This window comes from Petaurus breviceps, unplaced genomic scaffold (assembly GCF_028583685.1).
Source record: "Petaurus breviceps papuanus isolate PSGF00001 unplaced genomic scaffold, PetGlider_PUasm1.0 151, whole genome shotgun sequence".
NCBI classification, from domain to species: Eukaryota; Metazoa; Chordata; class Mammalia; order Diprotodontia; family Petauridae; genus Petaurus; species Petaurus breviceps.
Genome location: NW_027185712.1, coordinates 17323615 through 17348719, shown reverse-complemented (window position 1 = coordinate 17348719; position 25105 = coordinate 17323615). Strand labels below are relative to the sequence as shown.

Here is a 25105-nt window from a genome sequence, read left to right as displayed (position 1 = left end):
TGTTACTAAGGACCTTCCAGAGTTCAACCTATACCTGAGTAGGAATACCCTTTACAAATACCTTGTACTCCATCCCCCAAATTTGCAAATGACAAGAAGCTGGGAAGTACATTATAGCTAAACAAATTTGATGACCTAATTAGAATCTAAAAGGACAGGCTTTCAACCTAAGCTTGAATCTGAGAGTAAATGAATATACATACACATATGTATATACATAGTCCTAAATTTGGAATCTTTTAAAAAAAATTTTAACATTAGAGTGACTAGACAATGGTTTGTCTTCAAAAGATTTGGTGACATTAGTGGGTTCCTAGCTCAATGACTCAACAGTGTGATATAGCTCCTAGAAAAGCTAAGGTACTATCAGGTTCCATTAAGAGTAGTGACCAGGATCAACAGAAAACGACAGTCCTGTTACATCCTGCCTCAGACCACATCTGAAGTATGTATTCATTTCCATACACATTTTAGGACATAAATAAGCTGGAAGACATCTACAGGAGCAGCTAACCAAGTTGGTAAGGAGTGTGGAGTTCATGGCAAATAAACACTGGCTAAAAGGTCTGGGGTCATTTAGCTTGGGGAGAGACAAGACTTGGCAGGGACTGTGGACATCTTCCAAGTATGTGAAGGGCAGTCTGAAAGATTACTTATTTTAGTTGGTTCCAGACAGCAAAACTCTGAACAATGGTTGGAAATATAGGCTTGCCGTGAGGAACAATTTCTTAACAATTAGAGCTGTCCAAAAGTGGATTGGGATGCTTTGATGGATGTGTTACAGACTTTTGTCCAGGGACAAACTATCATCTTAGTTCCCTTTCAATGGAAGCTCTGTGAAAGGCATTCTAGAGGACTGAACTAAGTCACATACTTAAGGCAGATTTTAGCTCAATTTGAGAACATTCCAATGAGCAGTTATTCAATAATGGAAAGAGCTATCTCATGAGGTAATGATTTCCCTGTGACTCGAGTGTTCTCATAAAGTCTAAGAAATCAGGATTTGCTTAGGGATTTTGTAGAGGCGATATGATCTGGCTGTAAGGTTGGATGAGAAACCTCATGTTCATTTCTGCCTAAAGATTGTTAAATAAAATATGTACAATCTGAGTAAGTTGAGTATGAAGGAATGTGAAATGAAGAATTACTTATTTGAAATATTATAGATCTTTAAAAGCCTCACATATCCTAAAATATTCACAGCAACGCTTTTAGTTAAAAAAAAAATTTTTTAACCCCCCCCAAAAAACTAAAGAAAACAGGTTATTGAGCAGGGCGCAGCTGAACATACTCTGGAATGTTAATAAAATATTGTACATATGCCAAGAGAAATGAGAAATATGAGGAATGCAGAAAACGACTATAGAATTGCATAAACTGATACAGACTTAGGCACTAGAAGAACAATATACCCAATGATAACGACATACAGAATGATTAACCTGGGTTTTGGGAAACAGATGATGAAATATGGTTCCTTCCTTTTGCTAGATAAGGAAAATGTTGCAGACACTGGCAGATGAGGTCATTACCGTGGTTGGTTTTGCTTTCTTCGTTAAAAATGAGGGCTCAATGTACATCAGATTGCACACCATCTTGGGGTAGGGAGAGGGGAAAAAATCTGGAACTCAAAGTGAATGTTGAAAACTAAAAGTAATTTTTTTGAAAGAGGGCTCAAGGAGAGAAAATTGGGGTGGGGGATGGAACAAAAGTATTTCATTGTTTAGTTTTCAGTCCTGTCTGTGACCCTTTTTGGGGTTTTCTTGACAAAGATACTGGAGCGGTTTGCCATTTCCTTCTCCAGCTCATTTTGCAGATGGAGAGACTGAGGCAAACAGGATTTAAGTGACTTGCCTATGGTCACACAGCTAGTGTCTGAGGCCAAATTTGAACTCCAGTCTTGACTCCTGGCCTGGAGTCACTATTCACTATACCACCTCGCCAAGTACAGTGCTAAGTGCTTTACAAATATCTCATTTGATCCTCACAATAGCTCTGGGAAATAGGAGCTATTATTATCTCTATTTTGCAGTTGCAGACACAGGTTACATGACTTGTTCAGGGTCAGACAGCTAGTAAGTGTCTGAGGCTGAATTTGACCTTGGGTCTTCTTGACTTCAGGCCTAGCCCTCTATCCACTGTGCCACCTAGCTATAGTAAGTGGAATGATATCTACAAATATCTATCAATAACATTTTTAAAAGATTTTTTAAAAACCACACATTTCCAAATTTTGTAAATTTTTGGAAATGACAGAAGATTTAGGTCATGGGCCATAGAGAATGCCCTGCATTCTCATAGTTCCTTCTCTAGAACTTGTGTTCATCCTACAGCTCAAGCCATCTTTGCTGAGAGGGCCCCTAATCACACGTCAACAACAACTTATATTTCATAGAGTGAAGGTAAAAATACGGAGTGTGATGTTTTACAGAAGAGCTGCGCTGGTTACAAACACCCAATTTATACAGCTTGATGCTCCATGTCATACTGGTGTTCTACATTTCTATTCTCCCAGCTTTCATCAATAAACATGATTTGGCTGTGGGAGTAAACAGTCCTGACCAGACCTGCCAGGAAACTTCTGTCCAGGGAAAGCTATGCCTTTGAACAGCCCATAACAGCATTTCTGAAACAGTAATAAAGTCGCCAATATGACAGAGAGTCTGCCCATCCATTCACCACCCCAACTTTTCTACGATTCAAAAGGGATGGAAAGAGTGGTAAAACACTAGTCTGTACCATTTCCTTTATTGCTTACATTACATATTAAAATGGATACAATAAACCCCTTTAAAAAAGTAAGGCACATGAAAAGCCTTATGTGCAAGTTCCATATGATTTTAAAATTCTGATTAATTAGTAAAAGCATTCTGACATGAGGAGTGGAGACATCTACAAAAAATATGATGCATTTTTCATGCATGCAGGATACCTGAAGCAAAGTTACACATATTCTACTTCATGGCACAAATGACCACAAACTAAGTCCATTTTTGCATATAGCGGGCTATATGGCTATAGTTACTATGATAAAATATTAATTAGCCTTTTCACATATGTACACAGTTAGGATTTTGAAACATAAACATATCAATTGTATAAAATTTGGGAAGACAATCTTGAGTTGCATCAGTGTTCTTTTTCATGACGTGATGAGATAAGGGATTTGGCATTTCCAGTCTTTTTTTCCATAACAGTCCCATTGATAACCTCCAAAGGTGAGTGTTATACAATACTGAAGACCATGGAAAGATACTGTTCATAAGACACTTGAATCCAGCCATCCTGATCAGTATCGTAGCGCCGAAATATATCTGTCAACCTCTGAAAGAGAAAGCAGATAATGAGATCTTGGTGTTTATTAACCCAATTGAGAAGATCTGTGCACAGTGTAAAGTGCATTGGCTTTGGGCCTCAGAAGACCCCAGTTCAGAGAAGTGGCTCTGCTGCTAGCTTAGCTCTCTTTCAATTTAAGTCTTGGTTTCTTTAGTAGGAAATTAAAATTAACACTTGCCTCACAGGGTTGTTATTAAAATAAAATAAGATAATGTACCCATAAAGCACCAGAAGAATGGAAAAGCATTCATTAAGCACTTACTATGGGCCTCTGCAGCCTCTACTGCTACTGTGAAAAGACACCTGGGTCCATTCAGGCCTCAAGTGAGGGATTTGGAAACTAACTCATCTAGTCAGGGATCCTCTAACCGAGGATTAAGAAATCTCTGGGTGCGTGTATTCCTAGTGAGCACCACACCCTCTCCTTTGCCAAAAGCATAATGATAAACACCTTCCTCTGCAAAAAAAAAAAAAAATATATATATATCTCTGGCCTTTAAGAAAGTGGGTACCCAAAGTCAAAACTATTTTCATAATATTACGATGTTTTAAATTCTAATCTGGTAAACATGAATGGATATAACACACGAACAAAAGCTCGTTGGATGGAGGGCGAGGTGTGGGAATCCTTAACAACATTTAAGGGAGTAAAGAGGTCCTGACACCAAAAAGTTTCTGAACTGCTATCATTAAGCATATATCATCATGGACATGGCAAAGGTTTTCTGGGTAGCAAAATACCGAGGGGAACTAGAGAATGGCCTCTTTTGTTCTGGTGTTGTCTATGGACAATTTACAGAAGAACAGGGAAAAGAAAGTGTGGATGAGCCACAATCTTCACAAGTTCTTCATCAGTGGAGGGAGTGCCCACATTAGATAAAAGATCCATTAATAGCAGTAAAGAAACAGTGGGCTTCTGGAGCGATATCTCATTAAGTCACAAAAATCTGCCTTTGTTTATGGGCTTCTTTTTCCCTCTTTTCCTTCTCACCTCTCAATTTCTTCCCCCTCTCTTTTTACCAGGCCATAATATAGGTTTGTTAGGTTAGCTGACTAATACTTTACATGCATGTTTTTTATCCTGAAAGATGACTGTTTTCTACTTCTCTCAAAAAAGGGCACACTCCTATCTCTTCCTGCCAATATGTATGTGTGTGTGTGTGTGTTCAAATGTATGTGATTTGTCATATCAATTGATTGTATTTTCCTATGGGCTCCCAACATGACTATAACCCTTAACGATTCTTCCAGGAAAATATTAGTCAGTTTCAGATGAACTGGGGGCCAGGACTACACTTTGGAGTCAGTGAAGTCTAGCTAAGTTAACTTGCCCTGAATTCAATAGAGCAGATACAAGTAAGCTTTGGAATCCCAAATGGAATCCCAGATTGGTAGAGTAGCTGTACTATCATAGTCTCTAAGTGGCCAAAAATATCTTCATTTAGGAACACCTGTACTTTATTTTTACATGTGAGAAAGAGTGGAGAAGCTGTCTAAGGACACTGGTCCTCTATCACATGATTTTCATTCAAGTGCTCAGAGAAGCTCATTACCTCATTTTTTCATAATTCAACTTTGTTTTTTGCTAAGACACTTCATACAACATCTCATAAAACACATTCAAGAAACAATAATTCAACATTATAAGAATCTTATGATGCAGAAGACAGGAAGAGGTCAGATCCTTTTCATTTTGTAGAGAAAGAAAAAGTTTAAAAAATTTGGATTCCACAGCAAAGAGAATAACACAAAGGGGACTCCCCTCCCACACTTAGGTGTTAACTTTTAGTAAGGAGGGGAGATAGGTAATGAGAATTTATTAAACACCAACAGTGTACTAGGCAATGTGCTAAGCTTTGCAAATATCTCATTTAATAAAGTAGTTGGATATACATATTCTTATTATTCATGGATTCTGTGCTTGCAAATCAGTCCACATGCTATAAGTTATTTGTAACCCCCAAATCAATACTTGCAGCACTTTCTGTTATTCATGAACATGATGAAGCTTAAGTTTCCCAGCTGAGGTCAAACAAGTTTGATGCTGTGTCTTCTTGATTCAACTTTTGTTTGGTAAACAAGTGGTTTTTTTTGTGTGTGGTCTACTTAGTGCCTTGTTTTTTTTGCATTTTTGTCCTTATTGCTGGTGATTTTGTTGTACAAAATGACCCACAAGTGTTTTAGTGCTGTCTAGTGTCCCTAAGCACAAGAAGGCTGTGATGTGCCCTACAGAGAAATATGTGTGTTAGATAAACTTGGAGCAGGTGTGAGTTGCTGTTGGCTGTTGAGTTCAGTGTTAATGAATCAACAATATAGTACATACAGAAAAAGGAAGAGGAAATTCACTGATCTGTATGTGAGGCCACACTGGAGAGTGCTAACAAACATGGTGTATGTAACCAGAGGCTCAAAGGAACCTAACCCAGTTATATCCCCCAGGGGCAAAGGTTCAGTATTCGATAATTCAGTGTCTGTTGTGACTTTAGCTTAACTACTGCAAATGACGAGAATCAACTATGTATATATGTGTGTTGATGTATGTATGTGTTCACTCCTACAGTTGATTCCTGTCATTTACACATATACACATACAGATTTTTAGCCAATTTCAGAAATTTTCAGTTTTGATAACCCACAATTTCAGATGGGAATATGCAACCAATACTGAAAAATACCTTTTAAAAAACCTCATGAGTTATTGGTTTATGAAAATCTCAGAGGGAACGAGCATTGTAGCAGCCAGCTTTACCCTATTCAGCCTTATTTAAAAAGTGATTTACAGAAGTGAAAACTCCACAAAGATGTAGAATGGTGGTCTATAAGCTACAGAGAAGTTCCATCTTCCATGAATTGTTTCCACTGAAGCTCAAATCCCAAGGCTGGTTTTATCCCTACATTTCTTTCCTAAATTTCAAGTATCTTAGTATAATTTCAAATCTTCAATGTGCATTTCTTACATTATAATAGTCTCTGAACCTATCAAAATCAGTTCTCAAAGAAATAAACTGACATTTTATTCTAACAAATACCACATTTATTTGTCCTCATTCTCAGCCTACATTTCTCTTTCTTAGTGAAGAGGCTCATTATATCATCTACACTAGACCCAATAATCTCACAGTAATTATCTTATTTGGCTTTTGGTATTTGTTTCCAAGAACTGACAATGGTTTAGGAAATGATGTCAAAGTCCTTTGGGAAAAAGAAGCTAAGATTTCTGGGGCTTCCCTCCTCCTCTGATTTCCTTCTGCTAGGGAATGCTTCAGGATAGGATGAATAATGTCCTGGCTGGGTGAAAGTATAAGGGGGCAGAAAGACTGGTCCAACAGAAACCCAGGATTCAGGTCCTTATCCCATGCTTGGATTATTTCAACAGCTTTCTAGTTGTTCCCACTTCAATTTATTCAGTACCATGCCATCATATTTATGTCATTTCCTTTCTCAAAAACCTTCTAAAACTCCTTCTTTTTCAATACTTTTTAAAACTCCTTAGTTTCTTTAGGATAAAATACAAACTCTTAAGTCTGGTATTCAATGCTCTTCAAAATCTGGTTACAACTTATAGAATTTCTGAGATAGAAGGAATTTGGGGGATTATTTTAGTCCACAGATTACAGAATTTAATTCCATCACTTTAGAGATGAAGAAACTGAGGCCAATAATGGCTCATGATCACAGATGTTATGAACAGGACTTCTAATCCAGGGTTTTTTCCACTATACTATACTAAGCATTTCTAAGTATTCAGGGACAGCTATGTAATTTTTAAAAAGGGGAAATGTCTATCAAAAACTCTAAAATATAAGCCAGGGAATCTGAAAGAAAACCAAATAAGGAGATGATATTTAAGAATAATTCAGTGCATATGTAGTGTGTTATCTAAGGAAGTTTTAAGTAATTGACTCCCAACTTCTGGGTGCCTCCCAAACCAGAATTTAGGATATGAGGAAAGTTAATGCAGGGGTTTCAAGCTGGGGTACATGAACTTGTAATCACAAAAGATTTCCAAGGGCCTGTGAACTTGAGATGGGAAAAATTACATCTTTATTCTCACTAACCTCTAAATGGAATTTAGTATCTTCTTCAATCAGAATATATTTAACAAAATATATTCTAAGAGGTCCATAGGTTTCAACAGATTGCCAAAGGAGTCATACACATAAAAAGTTAACACCATCAGTCCTAGTGGCAAAGCCTTAATACTTTACAGTCAATACTAAGTAATCAATAAAATACTTTACAAATAAATTGCATAAAAATTCACTATTGCTTTTTACTTTTCATTATTTATGCATTTAACATTTCTATGAAGGTAACTATAATTCATTTGTGTATATGTATGAAAGTATTATGTATACACACATGTAAAGTTTCTCCTTAATTACCTGTAAGACAATGCAGCCTTGAATAAAATCATCAAAAGCAATCTGTCCTCTTCCTTGTCTGTCAAATTTTCGGATAAGGATATCATGAAATTGGTCCGATAACCGATAACCTTAAAGAACAGAAAATAAAATAAATAGAGTAGCAGGAAAAGTTTAAATTAGATATGTGAATCTTTTCTAAAAATCGTTAATTTTCTACACTCAAAAAATCTACAAACAAACCAAAACACCTAGCTCCCAAACCAACCTAATCCCCAAGCCCTACTCTGAACAAATAAAAAGATGCAAGTTTCACTGAGTTGGGTAGAGGAAAAAACTGTCTTTGTGCACATATACATGCCCATTAGAATAGGGTCTTGGAGCAGGAAGGTAAACTAATAAGTGAAATCATCAACTTGTGATGTCCTTGGAATGGCAATTACAAACTCTCTGAGGTTTCAAAGCTATTTCTCTGTTTTTTCAAATGTAACCTTTTGACACAAATTCAAATTCTGGAAAAGTTAGTGCTTTTCTTAAAAAAAAAAAATCTTTCCAGAATAGAAATAAAAATGAATCAGAATTATTCTCTGTAGACACAATGGGAAAAAATTTATCCAAATTGTTGATGTTGATTTACTTATCCTGGGCACTAGATGGTGCTACAGCAGGTTTAAAAAAAAGGGGGGGGGGGGTTCAGCAACAGGCATGGTAGCTGAACTGGAAAGTAAACCCAGGAAAAAAGGCGAAATCAAGATAAAAAATAGCCTCTGTCTAATATACACATCAAAAAAATACTGACTAGTCTCCAGACACATATGCTTATACAATTTAAGCAGCTACCAAATCAAGGATTGTCCTAGTATAATTATGACTGAAGATGGCTCTGAAAGTTTATGAAGCCCAAACTAAATACAAAGTAAAAAAATTTAAAACAATCTAGTTAGAGTAACTGGATCCCTTCCCCCCAAAAAGTAAAGATAAAATTAATAAAGTTTTGACAGAAGAAAACCTAATCAGAATGTCCCATGTACTTCAACAACCATCAGTGACAAACAAAAAGTTGAGGATTACTGATTTTGTTGATGAATTTTAAAATAATGGTTTGACAAGAGTTACGAGTCACAGTTATGGCTGAAACCTAGAATGTAAGCTAAGATGCACTGAATATATCTTCTGATACTATAAAATCAGCTCTCAAAACAGTCAAAGATGAGTATACTTGCAGCCATACCTTGAATAAAGGCCTGAGAGCTGCATCTAAGAGAGAAAAAGCATCTTACCTATTTTTCCCTTTTTTAAACTTTTATTTCCACTACGTACATTACCGTTGTACTCTTACTTATTCAGAAGACAAGTTCCAGATGCCAAAATATTTGCATTTGACTGTCAGGTTCCTTGGAATCTTTGCAAGGATAAGTTATACCTATTGTCTGAGTGAATTTCACAGTTAATTACCTATATGATTAGCTTAATCACTTTACTGATAAAGTAAAACATGCAAAGAAAAATATTTACATAATACCTCCACAGAAACTCAAAGTACTTTACTATTTCCTACAGCAGGTCCAGCATACTGCCTTGTACATAATGTGAACTCAATGAACATCTGTTGACTGACAACTATCTTGAAACTTGCCCATTTTCCCTTGAGGTAGGTAGAGACGCTAATGCTATGCTTTTAAAATCAGAACACCAATACAAAAAATTATGGCACATAAACCACACAGCAGAAGCAGAATGATTTCTCCCCTGTTCATCCAGAGCTCAGACAGAGAAATCAGAGAGATAGCCTCACCATATTTATTTTCCTACATACTTCCTACTTAGGCAGTAAATGATTGTACGTACTCCATGTTGTACCACTTGCTTGCCTGGAGAAATTAAGATCCCTCTCCAACCCAACATCTTCAGATGCCAAATCCATGTAGCTAAAGTACAGCCCTGACCATGCTATTCCTATGCTCAAGAAGCTCTTCTAGCTCTCTAGCAACTCTAAATAAAAGAAAAACCCTGGTATATAAAGTCTTATACAATCTGGCTTCCACTTACCTTCTAGACTGAATTCTAATTATTCCCCTTCTTACAAATACATTTCAGTAAGACTGGCCTATCTTCTCTTCCTCATACACAATAGTGCCTTCTTCAATGTTCAGCTCAAGGTCCATATCCTACAAGCCTTTCCTCATCCTATGTGTTAAGCATCTCTTCCAGTCTCCAGCTATCTCTGCAGTTACACTTTATCCTGAACAAGGAGAAGAGGCGTCGGAGCGCTTCAGCTCAGTCCTGCTCAAATATCCATGACTGTCCCCACTTTGCTCTTCTTCCACTACGAAGAGCTCAGAAACATCAGGGAGGAAACATCAGAAGACATCAGGGAGGCGATGCCACTATATGCAAGTAAATTGGATTTCAGCGATGGAGGGCTGTGCAAAGTCACCAGTCTCACTTTCTCCTCCTGAGCCATCTGGGTCCAGCAGCTAGATACAGAGAAGGCCTGGAGGTGGCCCTGATACAGTGGGAGAACTTGGCCTTGGTCTTTAAAAGGTTTCAGTTTGATTTGAGGCAATGCCCAATCAGTGATTAAGGTTAAGTAAGAAATGAGGCAAAGAATGGTCTCTTTCACAATCTGGGAGGGGAAGACCCTCAGGATTTCTGGCTGAAACAGAAACAATTTTTATTTACATTTAGTCTAAGCCAATCAGGGCCCATATAATGACCAAGTGAGGTTTGGAATAAGACTTTTGTTGGCAAATCAATGAGAACCAGAGTGATTTGGTTTTATGGCATGATCTTTAAGAAAGATATGTACTGGTGTGGCTTGGTGGTACAGTGAGTAAAGCGCCAGGCCCAGAGACAGAAGGACCCAGAGTTCTGTTCCAGTCTCAGACACTTAACACCCACACACACACATACACACACACAAAAAAACAACTAGGCGTGTAACCTTGGCCAAGTTACTTAACCCCAATTGCCCTTCAAAAAAAAAAAGGAAAGATATCTACCCCATAAACCCCAAGATATCTTGAGAGGTTTGGGAGATCAAAATTTACATTCCTTTGGGCAGAGCACCTGCAGGTAAAGGGTATGATACCCTATCTAGACAGAGGGAAGGGAAGAGGAAAGATGGAGGGAGAGAGAGAAGAGAAAGGGAAGGAAGAGGGGAGAAGTAAGAGGGAAAGGGGAAGAGGGAGGAGGGGAAGAAGGAGAGGGGGAGGGAGAGATAAAAAGAAAAAAGAAAAAGGAGGCAGCTGGAAGTGAAGTTGGTGCCTCCTCAGCTTCCTCCTCCAAAAAATAGGGATGAGATTTGTATTATCTACCTGGTAGGGTCATCACGTTGGAAAAGCACCCTGCATACTTTAAAGCACTACATAAACGGGAGACATTGTCACGACTGGTATAAAATAAATCCTGTAATAGGAGCTCCTGGAGAGTTAGGATTGGCTGTTTTGCCTTTCTTTGTATGCCTAGCACTTAAGCATGATGCCTAGCATATATAGCAGGTGCTTAATAATGCTTGCTGACACTAACCCTTATTTAATTTAGGTTTCTTGCTATAATAAAATAAAAAATGTCTTCTAATAAGCAGTTTTCTTAATTTATGGACAGAGGAAATAAGGAGCCAAAATTAAATAAAAATGCTTATAACTAAGTTAGAATTTCCATTTCCTTCTAAATACAAAAAATCAAATAGTTTTTAAAGAATTCAAGCGTGAAAGGTAAAACTATAGGAACTCTCCTTTTATGAAAAATGGGGAGATTATTGAAACTTATTAAATTTCTAAAAATGCTTTTGGAGGGAAGGAATAGGAAATGGGAAGAACAGACTTTGAATTGCCAAACAAAGTTTCAAACAAGAATTTTTTTTAAAGCAAAAAAGTATACAGGAATTTAGGTTTCAGTGAAAACTATTAGCTCTAAGATTCCCATAACATGAACCAGGCCTACCTGCATCCTGGTGACCAAGAAAACTAACTTAACAAGCACACTCTCCCTGGTTGGTCATCTATACGTAACATTTTCAGCAACATCCCTAAATTTGTAGCAGGCAGAGAAACACTCAGTGTGGCCAGAAGGATGGGCAAGGATGCCAGATGTGGTACATTAATAATTCAGAGCAGACTTTAGTTTGGAGCTGCCTCTCAAGTAATGCTCACACTAAGGACCACTGACCTAGCACTTTTCTCCCCGATCTTTCTTACAGCATCATGTTCTGCAGTAGTGTGCTTCTGCCTACTTCTCCTGACCAACATGGGAATGAGTCACTGATGCTTTTGCTAAAGCTCTTACCAGGCCAGGTCCCCCAGGAGGACACTCTCCCTAAAGGCTCCAGTTCTCTCCATTCCCTAGACTAATTCAAGCTGACTTAAAAGGCCATTGATCAAAGGCTTACTGCCTTTAAGCTATCTGCTGAGTGTGGGGATACAGAGATAAGATATGCCCTTACAGAGGTGCATTTAAAGAATCAAATTTTTGTTTTGTTGGTCACTGTAGCCTGGCTAACCAACTACTTCCAAATATTCTCTTTCTTTTCTAGTCCCCACCAGACAAAACTAGTTCCATTTTAAGGTCCCCGATTCTGATGTAGAGATGCTGTGGCTGAGTCCCTCAGAATGAAATGAAAAGTGCCCCACCCTCTGAGACATGTAAACATCAGGCCAGTTTAGGACAGTTGAGCCCTCTCACCCCAAACTCTCTCTCTCTCATTAGCCACTCTGTTTCAATGTACACCTAAGAAGGAACAAAAGAAGAAACGAAGAGGAAATGAGAATCTTGAGTGAGTATAGAGAAAATAAGGAGAAAGTCAGCATCATTTAGTCAGTTTTGTATAAACTAATATTAATGCTGTATGCCTATATTTAATACCCAACAGCTTGAATATTTAATTTTACTTGAACTCATCTTTACTATTTTTCTAAGGAACATTTATGAGAAGCTTTTAAAAAAACTATAAAGATTTTCCTAACACAGAGCATGATGAACTGAGTATTAGATGACAAATTACTTCCTTGTAAATTTTTTACACTCACAAAATACAAACTGAGATATACTATCTTGGGGCATCACGACTAAAAAACTTTGGGCAAGTAATTTAACACCTTGATTTCTTCCTCCAAAAAACTCCATCTCTTCCCTAGCTAACTCACAGACGTATAAAACTACTTAAAGCTTATAAAGCACTTTGAATCATCTAGGAGAGGTACTATGTAAGTATTTTTCTCAAAGCAATTCAAAACCAAAATTCTTTTAAGACACTCAAGGTTGACATACATATACACATAATACACACATATGTATGTATGCATGATGTATGTATGAGCAAGCTGCTTTTGAGAATGGGAAAGAACAAAAGCTCCTTATATTTTAAAAAATGTTATTTACTAAAAAGTAAGCCCTGACAATTCAGAAAAGTTTTAACTAGTTACTTTTCCAGTACAATATTTTAAATTGAACCACAAAATTAAATTACCAATTCACCTCAGATTGGTTGCCTACAGAGTTTTCTTTTCATTTTTTTATTTCAAATTATTTACAAAGCCACCATTCTCAATTTCATTTAATCACTCAACTTCACAACAATTGAAAACCTTGCATAGCCCTTATCTCATTTTGGACAAAATTGTATCATAATAATTTATGTCTCATCTCAAGATAATGTCTGGATGTAAATAAACAAAAACTTTTAATGAATCTGAAATTAAAGCCCCAAAGTCAACCAAAAATTAAAAACAAAAAACAAAAATTCTACCTAGCTTCCAAAATGAAATATGCTATACAATAAGAGTAAATGAATTACCGAAACCTGATAACGCTAGCTTTAGTTCATTTTTGTCAATCATTCCAGAGTTGTCTCTATCATATGTCCGGAAAACATTCTGCCAATCTGTGATATACTTCCAAACTCCAGTGAATTCACTAAAGTTCACTCCTGCTTTGTTCTCTCGGTCAAACATTGCTAAACCAAAAGGGAAAAAAACCACGACAATAATGTTAATAGACATCATACCAGAACATATTCATACTGCAACAGATTTAGTTAAGTTGTATTAAGGTCAGTCTAAAAGGAAAGTTCATGCCACCAACAATTTCAGCCTTTTAAAACCAATCTTTTAGGGGAAGAGAGATGTGTTAAGGTGTCCATGTCTCTGTTCTGCTAGCAAAAGATCATGGTACTTTAGAAGTTGAGGTTATGTGCTCAATTCCTGGACAGGCTGGTTAACTCTGCACAGAAGAAAGCTTGTGCTCCCTGGCTACAGGCCCAAATTTCCATCAGTTACAAACAGGTATGGTTAATCATAAGAACAAATGAGTGAATGAATATACAGAGCTCAGTATACACACACTACTTGGAGGAGCTCCTTGAGGGCAGAGACTGTCTTTTACCTTTCTTTGCATTCTTACCACTTAGCACAGTACCTGGTATATAGTAGGTGCTTAATAAATGCTTGTTAACTGAGTCAACATTCATGTCCTTCTAGGACGACATTAATACCATCAAACTCAAATATAAGATAAGAGTTCTCATTAGAAGGAAGCCCTTCTGCTCTTACACCAGCTTCTGCAGATATCCCCTACAAAGACATACTCCCCCTCATCTACAGTCTCTATGGTTATGTGTGCAGAGCACTATAAAATGACCCAAGATTGCATAAAGAACTGCCATCCTGGCTAGTGTCTTTATGTATAGCACTCTTATTCACGTTCTCTCACTGGGAAATCACAATAATACTGGGAGGATGACAGAGAACAAATTCTATCCCCACTTTACAGATGAAAAAATGGAGGCTCTGTGATCTGTCTGAGGTCACCCATTTACCCTGCGGCAAAGTTAGGAGCTGAATACAGATTTTTTGACTCAAGGTTCAGTAAGAGTTCTTTCTAATTTTGCTGATGTTACAATTACATACATGTATGTATTTGTGCCTCATGGTACAATGGAAAAAAAACAGTGAGCCAGGATGCTTGGATTCGGGTCCTAGCTTTGTAACTCAATTTCTATGTGACTCTGTATGACCTCTGTCAAGTCATCTGCTTTCTACAAGACTATTTCCTCGTGTGTAAAACTGGAGGGGGCAAGGGAGGCAGGGAGAGAGAAGAAGGGTGGAGATATGCATGAATATATTTCTTAGGGGCTGGGTACCTTCAAGCTCTAAAAACCTAAGACACAAAAATAAAAAGGTATGATTACAAGCAGGCACAGAATAATCAATCAGTACTGTTAAACAGTTCCTACTCTCAAGGATCTTACATTCTACTTGGGGGAGATATAGTATATTCACAAATATACATATAGAACATATGCAAATAAAACGTGACTTTTGAAGGGGGAAAGCATCTTAACTGGGGGTATGAGGAAAGGTCTCTTGAAGAGGTGACATGAGTTGTCCCTTAAAGGAAGCTGGGGATTCCAAACTTGCAGTGTCTGTTTAGGGGACTGTGAAGGTGAGCACTCCTGGATGGGGGACAGGCTGCATAAGGGCAGGGAAGTGGGAAATAACCACAGCAACTGATCAAATGGGAATGGGGGTGGAGTGTGGGGAAGGAGTCAAAGCCATCTTTCCTGTCAGTAGAATAGTGAAATAAGGAAAAATGGGTGTAAGAAGAAAAGATGAGTTCGGTTTTAGACAAGCTAAGATGCCTCAGGGACATGGCAGATAGATGAACTAGTATCCAAATTAATTGTTACATGATGAAGCACAATTTTTACTTACATATGATAGATCTTACAGTCACAGGATTAAACGGAGTCCATGTGCCTAAAACCAAAAACAACTTGGATTAAACATAATGAAAAATCATTTTTATAGGCAATAGGTGGAATACTGGCCAACTCATACCTGTAATTTACAAAATCTGAGGCACTGACTTTATTAACTTCAGAGCTAAAATAATATGACAGGACAACTTACAGAATTGTTACAGAAGTAAATACTTACAGAAAGTCAGAATGTACAATCTTCTTCTCAACATTATCTTAGCCATTTACCAATATACCTTAATCATTTATGTCCCTGTGTGTATTTTTACACTGACCAGAAACAAAAACATTTTTTAAAAGGCAGGAGGGGAGAGATAGCTATAGTTACTTTTATGGGCAAATCCATCTAAAACTGTTTCAGGAAATTATTTGATTTGTATGTATCCCTCAGTTGTAGCAAGTTATATGAGATAAAATCATCTGAGATCATTATCTTCTGATTTTCCAGTTTTCAACAAATTAACTGACCTGCAAAACTTTTACTAACAAAACATCAACTTTAAAACTGAGCTGTCTTCTTGAGAAGGTGAGATTTTTTTCCCCTCTGTTACTTAGTCTCTACCTTTAAACTGCTGAAAGTAGCTATGCCGAGGGTCAAAGAAGTTGGTTATCTATTCTTAAATAAATCTGTGATGGCATCTATGTGGATACTCCACCCACTGTTATAAATCCCAATTCATCCACACTTGCTCATTCTATTCATCTCTTACCCATGTCTTCCTGGTGAACAGCCCACAATATGCCAAAGGTGAGGTGACTTATTCATTCTCTTGACATTAAGTCAACAGGACACAAAACCTCCTTCATCTCATCCACTGCTCTCACTGACTGACACACCTGTTTTTACTGGGACATTTCTATGATCTCTTTTATGCCACTTCTGGTACACAATTTTTTTTCATTTCGGGCAATATCCTGACAGTCTACTTTACACTCACATTGCATCTCCTCGTTTTTTGTTTAACCTGTGATTAATTCTTTGGAAACTAAACTGTCATGATTTTAAGCCATATGTCACCTTCAGAAGAATATTGTTTAAAAAGATGGGCTTTTGGTTTTGGGAAAAAAACTTGAGGGTTACTAAAAGCATTATACAATTTTTCCAAGACAATTCAGGGCATTCTCTTCCTTCTAATTCAATTTTGGGCCCAGCTCATTGTCTCACAAGATCTGTCTCATGTGCTAACCAACCAGGTTTATAAGCTGTTCAGGCACCTATATAATGTAATCTGAACAATGAACATGTTTTATCTCTTTGGCTTTTCCACTGTGGATAACTCAGCCAAGTTCTTTTAAGAAATCATTCTTATTCAGGAGAATCTGTACCACCACAGAACTCTGATGTAATTAATACAAGAAGGAAAGCCTGATGGCTTTTATCAGGTAGATATTCACTCCTTTCTTTTTTTTTTTTTGTTTTTCTTTCAAAAACATTTGGAATATAACCCTCTCTGTCTCTCTACATATATATATGTGTGTGTGTGTATAAATATACATATATATGTATATACACACATACATATATATGTGCACATACACATACATATATATGTATGTATTCCGAATTACATATTAAACAATCTTTAAGCATTTTTTAAAGCTGAGTTCCAAATTATATGCCTCCCTCCCTGAGAAGTTAAGCAATCAGATAGAGGTTATACATGTGCAATCATGTAAAACATTTTCATATTAGTAATTTTGTACAAGACTTGAATAAAAGAATAAAAGTAGAAAATAGCATGCTTCATAACTGTATTCAATCAATATCAGCTCTTTTTCTGGAGGCAAATAGTACACTTCATCATTAGTCCTTTGGGATTATCTTAAATCACTGTATTTTTTTTTTGCTTTAAAAAAGTTTAATTTTTGAAAATGTAAATGATTACATTATTACTAAAAGACTTTGAAAGAAATAACAGTTTTAAGTAAGGAGTTATTAATGCCTAAAGATACCATCATAAAATAAGAATTATAAATGCTAATTTTACACTATTTGAAAAAGAATTTCAATATAACCTTTCTTTTTTTTGCCCTCCCTTACATCATCCCCGCTCTCATCCCCTTTTTCCCCTACTCTCCTGTAGGGTGAGATACCCTATTTAGTGTGTATTTCATTCCCTACTCAAGCCAAATTCAAAGGGAATAAGGTTAACCCATTCCCTTTTGCCTTCCTATTCTTCCCCTCCATTGTAACTTTGCCTCTTCTGTAAGAGATAGTTTACCCCAATCTGTCTCTCCCCATCTCCTCTCATTAGATTCCTCTCACCTCTTAATTTCACCTTTTAAGTATCATCCCTTCCTGTTAAATTGGTCCTGTGCCCTCTATCTATGTATACCTGTAAACATATATACACACATTCACATATGTATTCATATACCCATATACCCTCATATATAGACATATATATATATATATTCCCTTCAACTACTGAGAAAAGTTTCATAAATTACAATTATTATTTTAACATGTAGGAATGATAGTTCAACTTTGATAAGTTCCTTATGATTTCTTTTCCCTGTTTGCCTTCTCATGCTTCTTGTATCTGAATGTCAAATTTTCTGTTCAACTCTGGGTTTTTTTCAGCAAGAATGCTTGAAAGTCCTCTATTCCGGTGAATGACCATATTTTCCCCTGAAACATGGTACTCAGTTTTGCTGGGTAGGTGATTCTTGGTTTTAACCCCAGATCCTTTGATCTCCGGAATATCATATTCCAAGCCCTTAGATCCCTCAGTGTAGAAGCTGCCAGGTCCTGGGTTATCCTGATTGTTTCCACAATATTCAAATTGTTTCTTCCTGGCTGCCTGTAATATTCTCTCCTTAATCTGGGAATTCCGGAACCTGATTCTAATATTCCTAGGAGTTTTCTTTTTGGGATCTTTTTCAGGAGGTGATTGGTGGATTCTTTCAACCTCTGTTTTGCTCTCTGGTTCTAAAACATCAGGGCAGTTTTCTTTGAGAACTTCCTGGAGGATGATTTCTAGGTTCTTTCTTTGATCATGGCTTTCAGGTAGTCCAATAATTTTTAAATGATCTCTCCTGGATCTATTTTCCAGGTCAGTGGTTTTTCCCATGAGATATTTCACATTGCCTTCTATTCTTTCATTTGTTTGGATCTGTTTAACAGCATCTTGATTTCTCATAAAGTCATTAGCTTCCATTTGCTCCAGTCTAATTCTGAAGCCATGATTCTCCTCATTGAGCTTTTGAGATTCTTTTTCCATATGGCAAATTCGACTTTTTAAGGCATTCTTCTCCTCATTGCCTTTTTGAGCCTCTTTTGCCATTTGAGTCGGTCTGTTTTTCAAAGTGTTATTTTTCTCAGTCAGGCTGTTGACTCTCATTTCATAATTTTCTTGCATTGTTCTCATTTCTCTTCCCAATTTTTCCTCCACTTCTCTTATCTGCTTCTTAAGGTCCTCTATGGCCTGTAACCAACTCGTATTTTCCCTTGAAGATTTTGGTGCAGGAGTTCTGACTTCACTGTCTTCCTCCTGTTCCATGCTTTGCTCCTTTTTGTCCCCCAAATAGCAGTGTAATATTGGAATCTTCTGTCTGCTTTGTTTCCTTTGCCTAGTCACGTCGCCCCTCAGTCACTTGACCCCTGGGCTTTTTGCCACAGTAGGACTCTGCCACCAGACAGGGGAACTTTTGTCCCAAACGCTGGGATTTTCAGTTGCCGGAGGTATTAGATGGGTACCCTCTCTGAGGTCTCCATAAGCTCTGGCAAGCTGGACATACACCCCAGGACCTCTACCCTAGACTGCAATCCAGATCCAAGCAGGTTAAAGCAAGAGTGATTACCCCTCAGACTGGTGCTTGGTCCCCCTACACTCTGCAGGCCAGGAGCTGAAGTTGCCACGTGGAGCTGGCTGGCTGTGCCGGGGGCCTCAGCAGCTTCTCGCCCCCGGGGGCAAAAGCCACGCACTCCCACTTACTGGTCCCAAAGTCCAGACTGCACTGACCTCTCACTTTGTCCTTTGCATCTGTGTGTTGATAAATCTGGAAACGGCCACAGCTGCTGCTAATCTGGAGTCCCTCCATCTGTGGCTGGTCAGGCCCGCCCTGGGGCTAAAGCCTTGGTGTGGGGCTGGGCTGGCCCAGAGTGCTGCTTCCTGCAGGCCTGCTGGGCTCTCCTCAGCGGGAGGTTAGCTTCTCTGTGTCATTTTGTGGGTTCTGCAGCTCCAAAGTTTGTTTAGAGTCCCTTTTTAACATGGATTGGGGAAGGTGGAAGCCGGAGATGTGGGGAGGTCGTGCTCTACTCTGCCATCTTGGCTCCGCCCCCTTGAATCATTTTATTGCTGAGAATAACTGAGTCAATCGCAGTTCTTCATCAATAAATATTGCTGTTACTGTGCAAAATGTTCTCCTGGTTCTGTTCACTTCACTTTGTATCAGTTCATGGAAGTCTTTGCAGGTTTTTCTTAAACCATCCTATTTGTCATTTCTCATAGCACAATAATATTCCATTATAATCATATGCCACAGTTTGCTTAGTCATTCTTCAATTGATGGGCATCCCTTCGATTTGGGATATAGAACTAGCAGTGTTATTGCTGGATTCAGTTTTATAGCCTTTTGGGCACAGGTTCCAAATTGCTCTCCAGAATGGCTGGATCAGTCTACAACTGTAACAACAGTTGCATTAGTGTTCCAGTTTTTCCACATCTTCTCCAACATCCATCATTTTCCTTTTTTGTCATATTAGCCAATTTGATAGGTGTGAGGTAGGTCCTCAGAGCTGTTTTAATCTGCATTTCTCCAATCAATTCACTCCTCGCTGTATTCTGCACTGGATGTCCTCTATTACAGGACTTTGGCAGCATGGTTCCTTTTTTTTTTTTACCTCACTTTTTAGTCACCTCAGGCAAAGTTATATGTATTGTGGTATTTTTCAATGAATCTTGTGATTTTAATATGTTTAGAAAATATCTTGCTGGTAACATACTTTAAGGAGGTATTTTGTTCAAATTTTATTTTTTTAAGTCAACAAAAAAACAAGCACAGTAGAATGTTGCAGCCTCTGTGATTTTCAGTCTATTGCATGACTGTAAAGGTATACTGTTTACTGTATATCTATAAAAGGCTATCTATAAAAGTCTACCTATTCCATTTATCAAGAATGTCCTTAATACGTGTGAAGCTAATTCTCATGAAATTTTTGGAGGGACAGAAAAAAAGGCATCTGGGGGTTGATAGTTGCTGACATTTTATCCATCATCTTTTTTTTTTTCCCAGAAACAAAGGTATCTAGGACTTTCCCGAAGAGTTCGCACCCTCTTTCTCTCTCGGCTATCTTTAGAACTTCTCCCTCAAGACACTCATTTTTTTTTTTATCACCTCCAGCACATAACTCCTCTGGGTATACTTATACTTGGTCTAGTCCTGGTGTTCTTTCTGCCTCTTTTTTCCTTGGTGCAATTTCTACTTCTTCACACAGTACATTAGATATGGCGATATTAGTCCAAATTAGAAGCTTTACTGTCATTGACAGAGAAAAATATTTGTTTAAAAATAATATCGGCAAATTTTCCATTTTCTGGTCTTTCTTGAGTGATTTGGCTTCAATCTCTCTATAAGACTGTTTTATCTTCTATTTTTTGGTGTTTTATGAAGTAACACTGCTATTAATCTCCTATTGTTTTCCTCCAAAACATTTTAAGAACAAATTTATATTCTAAACTAGCATTGGTCTCGGCTGCCATACGACTCTGCTTGGGGGGAGCAAGTGTTTCCTGGATAAGAGGGTTTGGAAACTCTTTGGAATTGTTAATCATGGCAAATGATTTACTTCAATTAAACTTCCTTAGGAAATGGTGAAAATTTGTGTTGATCAATTAATCAGCAATCATTTATTAAAAGCCTGGTCATAGGAATATAAAGACAAAAATCAAGCACTTTCTGTCCTTAAGGAGCTTATATTCTCTTAAAAGAGACAAAACACACACACACGTGCACAAAATTTAAGGTAATTTACCAGAGGAAACACTAGAAGCATGGGTAAAGAGCATAAAGGTTTCATTTAGGAAATGGCATTTGAACTGATTTTAAGGAAAAGTATAAGGAGGGAATGCATTCCAAACATAGGGCACCAGCATCGAGACAGGAGACAGAGTGTTGTTTGTGTGTGAGAACCAGAGAGAAGGCCAGCTTGGTAGCCTGAAGAGTATGTGAAGAGCTTTTTATCCATTTCCCATTTCTCAGTGCCAGTCATATGTATAAATAGGACAAGATGAAGCTATTTGAATTGTATGCCATATCTTTTTCTCAAAAGTAGACCAGTCTACTTTTGGATAGCTGATTCTTCGGAAATTTTCCTCATACTAAAGCCTGAATTTGCTTCTTTTGTGACCTGTTGTTCCCAGTTGTGGTTTGGGGCCAAATAAAACAAGACTCAACCCTCTTCCCTATTACAGTTAGTTTCTTATCTGTACACTAACCATCCTTATTCTACTAATCCTTACTTGACATTATTTTGAGGTCTTTTACCATCCTAATTGCCCTCCTCAGGATGTTTTCCATTTTATCCAAGTCTCAAAACATCATGCCCAGAAGTGAAAAGAGAATACCAAATGTGGTCGGACCAAAAGTACAGCAAGGCTTTTGCTAATATACTTCTCAATGAAGTAGCCAAGAGACTAAATTAACTTTCTTGGTTACATCACACTGTTGAATCACTGACTTTGAAGTCCCCACATCTTATTATATGAACTGCATTCTTTTGTCTCTACCCAACTTGTAGTTGTGAAGTTTGAGTTTCTGAACAAACATAATACTTTAGTCTATATCTACTGTCGCCTTGTCTGAATTCAAAACTGACACTTCTGCTTTTGAAAAACTCATCTAAGGCATAATAAAATTCTGCTTCACCCCCATTTTAACTCTGTGTGAATCTTGAGGTTTCAAGTATGTTTCTTGGAAAACTAAATTACCAGTATCAAAAATAATTCACAAGTGAATAAAAACTTTTGCTCAACTACGCACCAATAAAACAACAACTTAAAAGAAATAGATTAATATTTATAAAACTATAAACTGTCCAGATTAACAGGAGAAAAAATAAGAGAACTCAAGTGAAAAGAATCGCAGGGAAAGGAATAAGCCACAGATGAACGCCCAAAGGAAAAAAACAACCAAACAAAACGCTATGGGACCAACCAGATGGACTGACAAGTCAATTTCATCAATCATTCAAAGAATAAGAATACAAACTGTTAAAATAGCAAAATAAGACATTCCTTGATTCTCTCTCCCCTATTTATTTTTGCAAAAAAGACTGATTTATATAAAAAGATACAGGCTTGATTTGGTATTAGGAAAAGTACAAGCATAATCAACCAAATTAATCAGAAAAAAATCATATGACTATATAGACACAAAACTTTTTTGGCAAAATACAACATGCATTTCTGTTTAAAAAAACAAAGAAACCTAAACACACAATAAAAACAAACAAACAAAAAAAACCCTACCTGAAAACACAGGAATGATCTTTTTCCTTACTTCCATAAGTAGTATCTATCTAAAATTAAATACCAGCATTATATGCAATGGGGATAAACTGGTGTCCTTTTCAAAAAGACCAGGTGGTAAACAAGTATCTCCCTTATGATCATTATTATTTAATAAAGAACTAGAAACGTTAATTGTAGCAATAAAACAAGAAAAAATAATCAAGAAAATAAGTATAGGCAAAGAAAAAAGAAAGTTATTGATTTCTGCATAAGATACGGGGTTTACTTACGAGAAGTCTAGAGAGGCAACTAAAAATTAAATGAAAAAACAACTTCAGCAAAGTTGCAGGATATAAAATAAATCCACATAAAATACCAGTCCTTCTGTAACTTACTAACAAAATCCAAGAGGAAGAGATAGAAAAAGAAATTCTATTTAAAATAACTTCAGGGGGGAGGAGCCAAGATGGTAGCACAGAAGCAGGAAGACTCCCTGAGCTCCCTCCATAACCACCTCAATTAATTACAAAAAATTATTCTAAACAAACTTTAGAGCTACAAAACCCACGAAGTGACAGAGAGAAACAAACCTCCCGCTGAAGACAGCCTGGCAGACCAGCAGGAAGGATCCCAGCCCCCCATGCACCTATTTAGCCTCAGGGCACCAGACCCTGGAGCAGACTTCAGGAGAGTGGATCACCAGCAGCTTTGGCAGTGTCCAAAATTATCAACCCATAAATGCAAAAGACAAAGTGAGAGGTCAATGGACTTTGGGAACAGGGGGTCTGGGAGTGCGATCTGGCCTCTTTCCCCAGAGGGAGAAGCAGCTAAGGCCCCAGGGCCGTGCAGCCCCTGCTGCATGGCTGCTTCAGAGCTCCTACCCTGCAGATTGTAGGGGGACCAAGTGACCAGTCTGAGGGGTAATCACTCTTGCTTTAACATACTTGGATCTGGATCACTGTCTAGGGTGGAGGTCCTGGGGTGCATAACCAGGTACCAGAGCCAGTGGAGGCTTCTGAGAGGGCATCCAACTGATAGCTCTAGCAGCTGAGAAAACCCCAGCAATTTGGGACAAAGCTCCCCTCTCTGGAAGCAGAGTTCTACTGTGGCAAAAAGCTCAAAAGTCAAGTAACTGAGTAGCAACATGAGCAAAGGAAGCAAAGCAAGCACAACAATTCAACTTTAGACTCCTATTTTGGGAATAAAAAGGATCAAAGCATGGAACAGGAGGAAGACAACTAAGTCAGTACTCCTACACCAAAATCTTCCAAGAAAAATTACGAACTGGTTACAGGCCATAGAGGAGCTTAAGAAGGATTTTGGGGGTGGCTAACTGGCACAGTGAATAGGGCACCAGTCCTGGAGTCAGGAGGACCTGAGTTCAAATTTGACTTCAGACCCACTTGACATACTAACTAGCCACGTGACTTTGGGCAAGTCACTTAATCCCAATTGCCCTAAAAGAAATAAAGCAAAAAAAAAAAGAAGAAGGATTTTGAAAACCAAATAAGAGAAGTGGAGGAAAAATTGGGAAGATAAATGAGAATGATGCAAGAAAATGAGAAAAGAGAGTCAACAACCTGACTGAAGAAAATAACACCTTTAAGACTAACTCAAATAGCAAAAGAGGCTCAAAAAGCCAATGAGAAGAAGGCCTTAAAAATCCAAATTTGTCAGATGGAAAAAGAATCTCAAAAGCTCAGTGAAGAGAATCATTCCTTCAGAATTAGATTAGAGCAAATGGAAGCTAGTGACTTTATGAGAAATCAAGATGCTATTAAACAGATCCAAAAGAATGAAAAAATGGAAGGCAATGTGAAATACCTCACTGGAAAAACCACTGACCTGGAAAATAGATCCAGGAGAGATACTTTAAAAATTATTGGGTAAAAAGCCATGATCAAAGAAAGAACCTAGAAACCATCCTTGAAGAAATTCTCAAGGAAAACTGCCCTGATGTTTTAGAACCAGAGGGCAATATAGAGGTTAAAAGACTCCACCGATCACCTCTTGAAAAAGATCCCAAAAAGAAAACTCCTAGGAATGTCATAGCCAAATTCCAAAGTTCCCAGATCAAGGAGAGAATATTACAAGCAGCCAAAAAGAAACAATTTGAATATTGCAGAAACACAATCAGGATAACACAGGATCTGGAAGTTTCTACACTGAGGGATCAAAGGGCTTGGAATATGTTA

General features: G+C 37.6%; 1 protein-coding gene and 1 long non-coding RNA gene across 4 annotated transcripts in view; one reads left to right on the top strand and one right to left on the bottom strand.

Moving 5' to 3' along the window:
* The window catches only part of LOC138152356 (uncharacterized), a 68105-nt gene that overhangs the window by 31261 nt on the left and 11739 nt on the right, over positions 1-25105 (top strand). The window lies entirely within an intron of this gene.
* PDCD6 (programmed cell death 6) overlaps positions 2733-25105 on the bottom strand; it is a 35416-nt gene continuing 13043 nt past the window's right edge. The window contains exons 3-6 of one of the 2 annotated variants that reach the window (XM_069076029.1): positions 15410-15454; positions 13501-13653; positions 7722-7831; positions 2733-3324 (exon numbers count right to left, since the gene is read on the bottom strand). In XM_069076029.1, the coding sequence (XP_068932130.1) occupies positions 3226-3324; positions 7722-7831; positions 13501-13653; positions 15410-15454 (407 nt within the window). In that variant the 3' untranslated portion in view covers positions 2733-3225. Of the gene's footprint in view, positions 3325-7721; positions 7832-13494; positions 13654-15409; positions 15455-25105 lie in introns of both variants that reach the window. The other variant, XM_069076020.1, reaches the window with a different exon arrangement.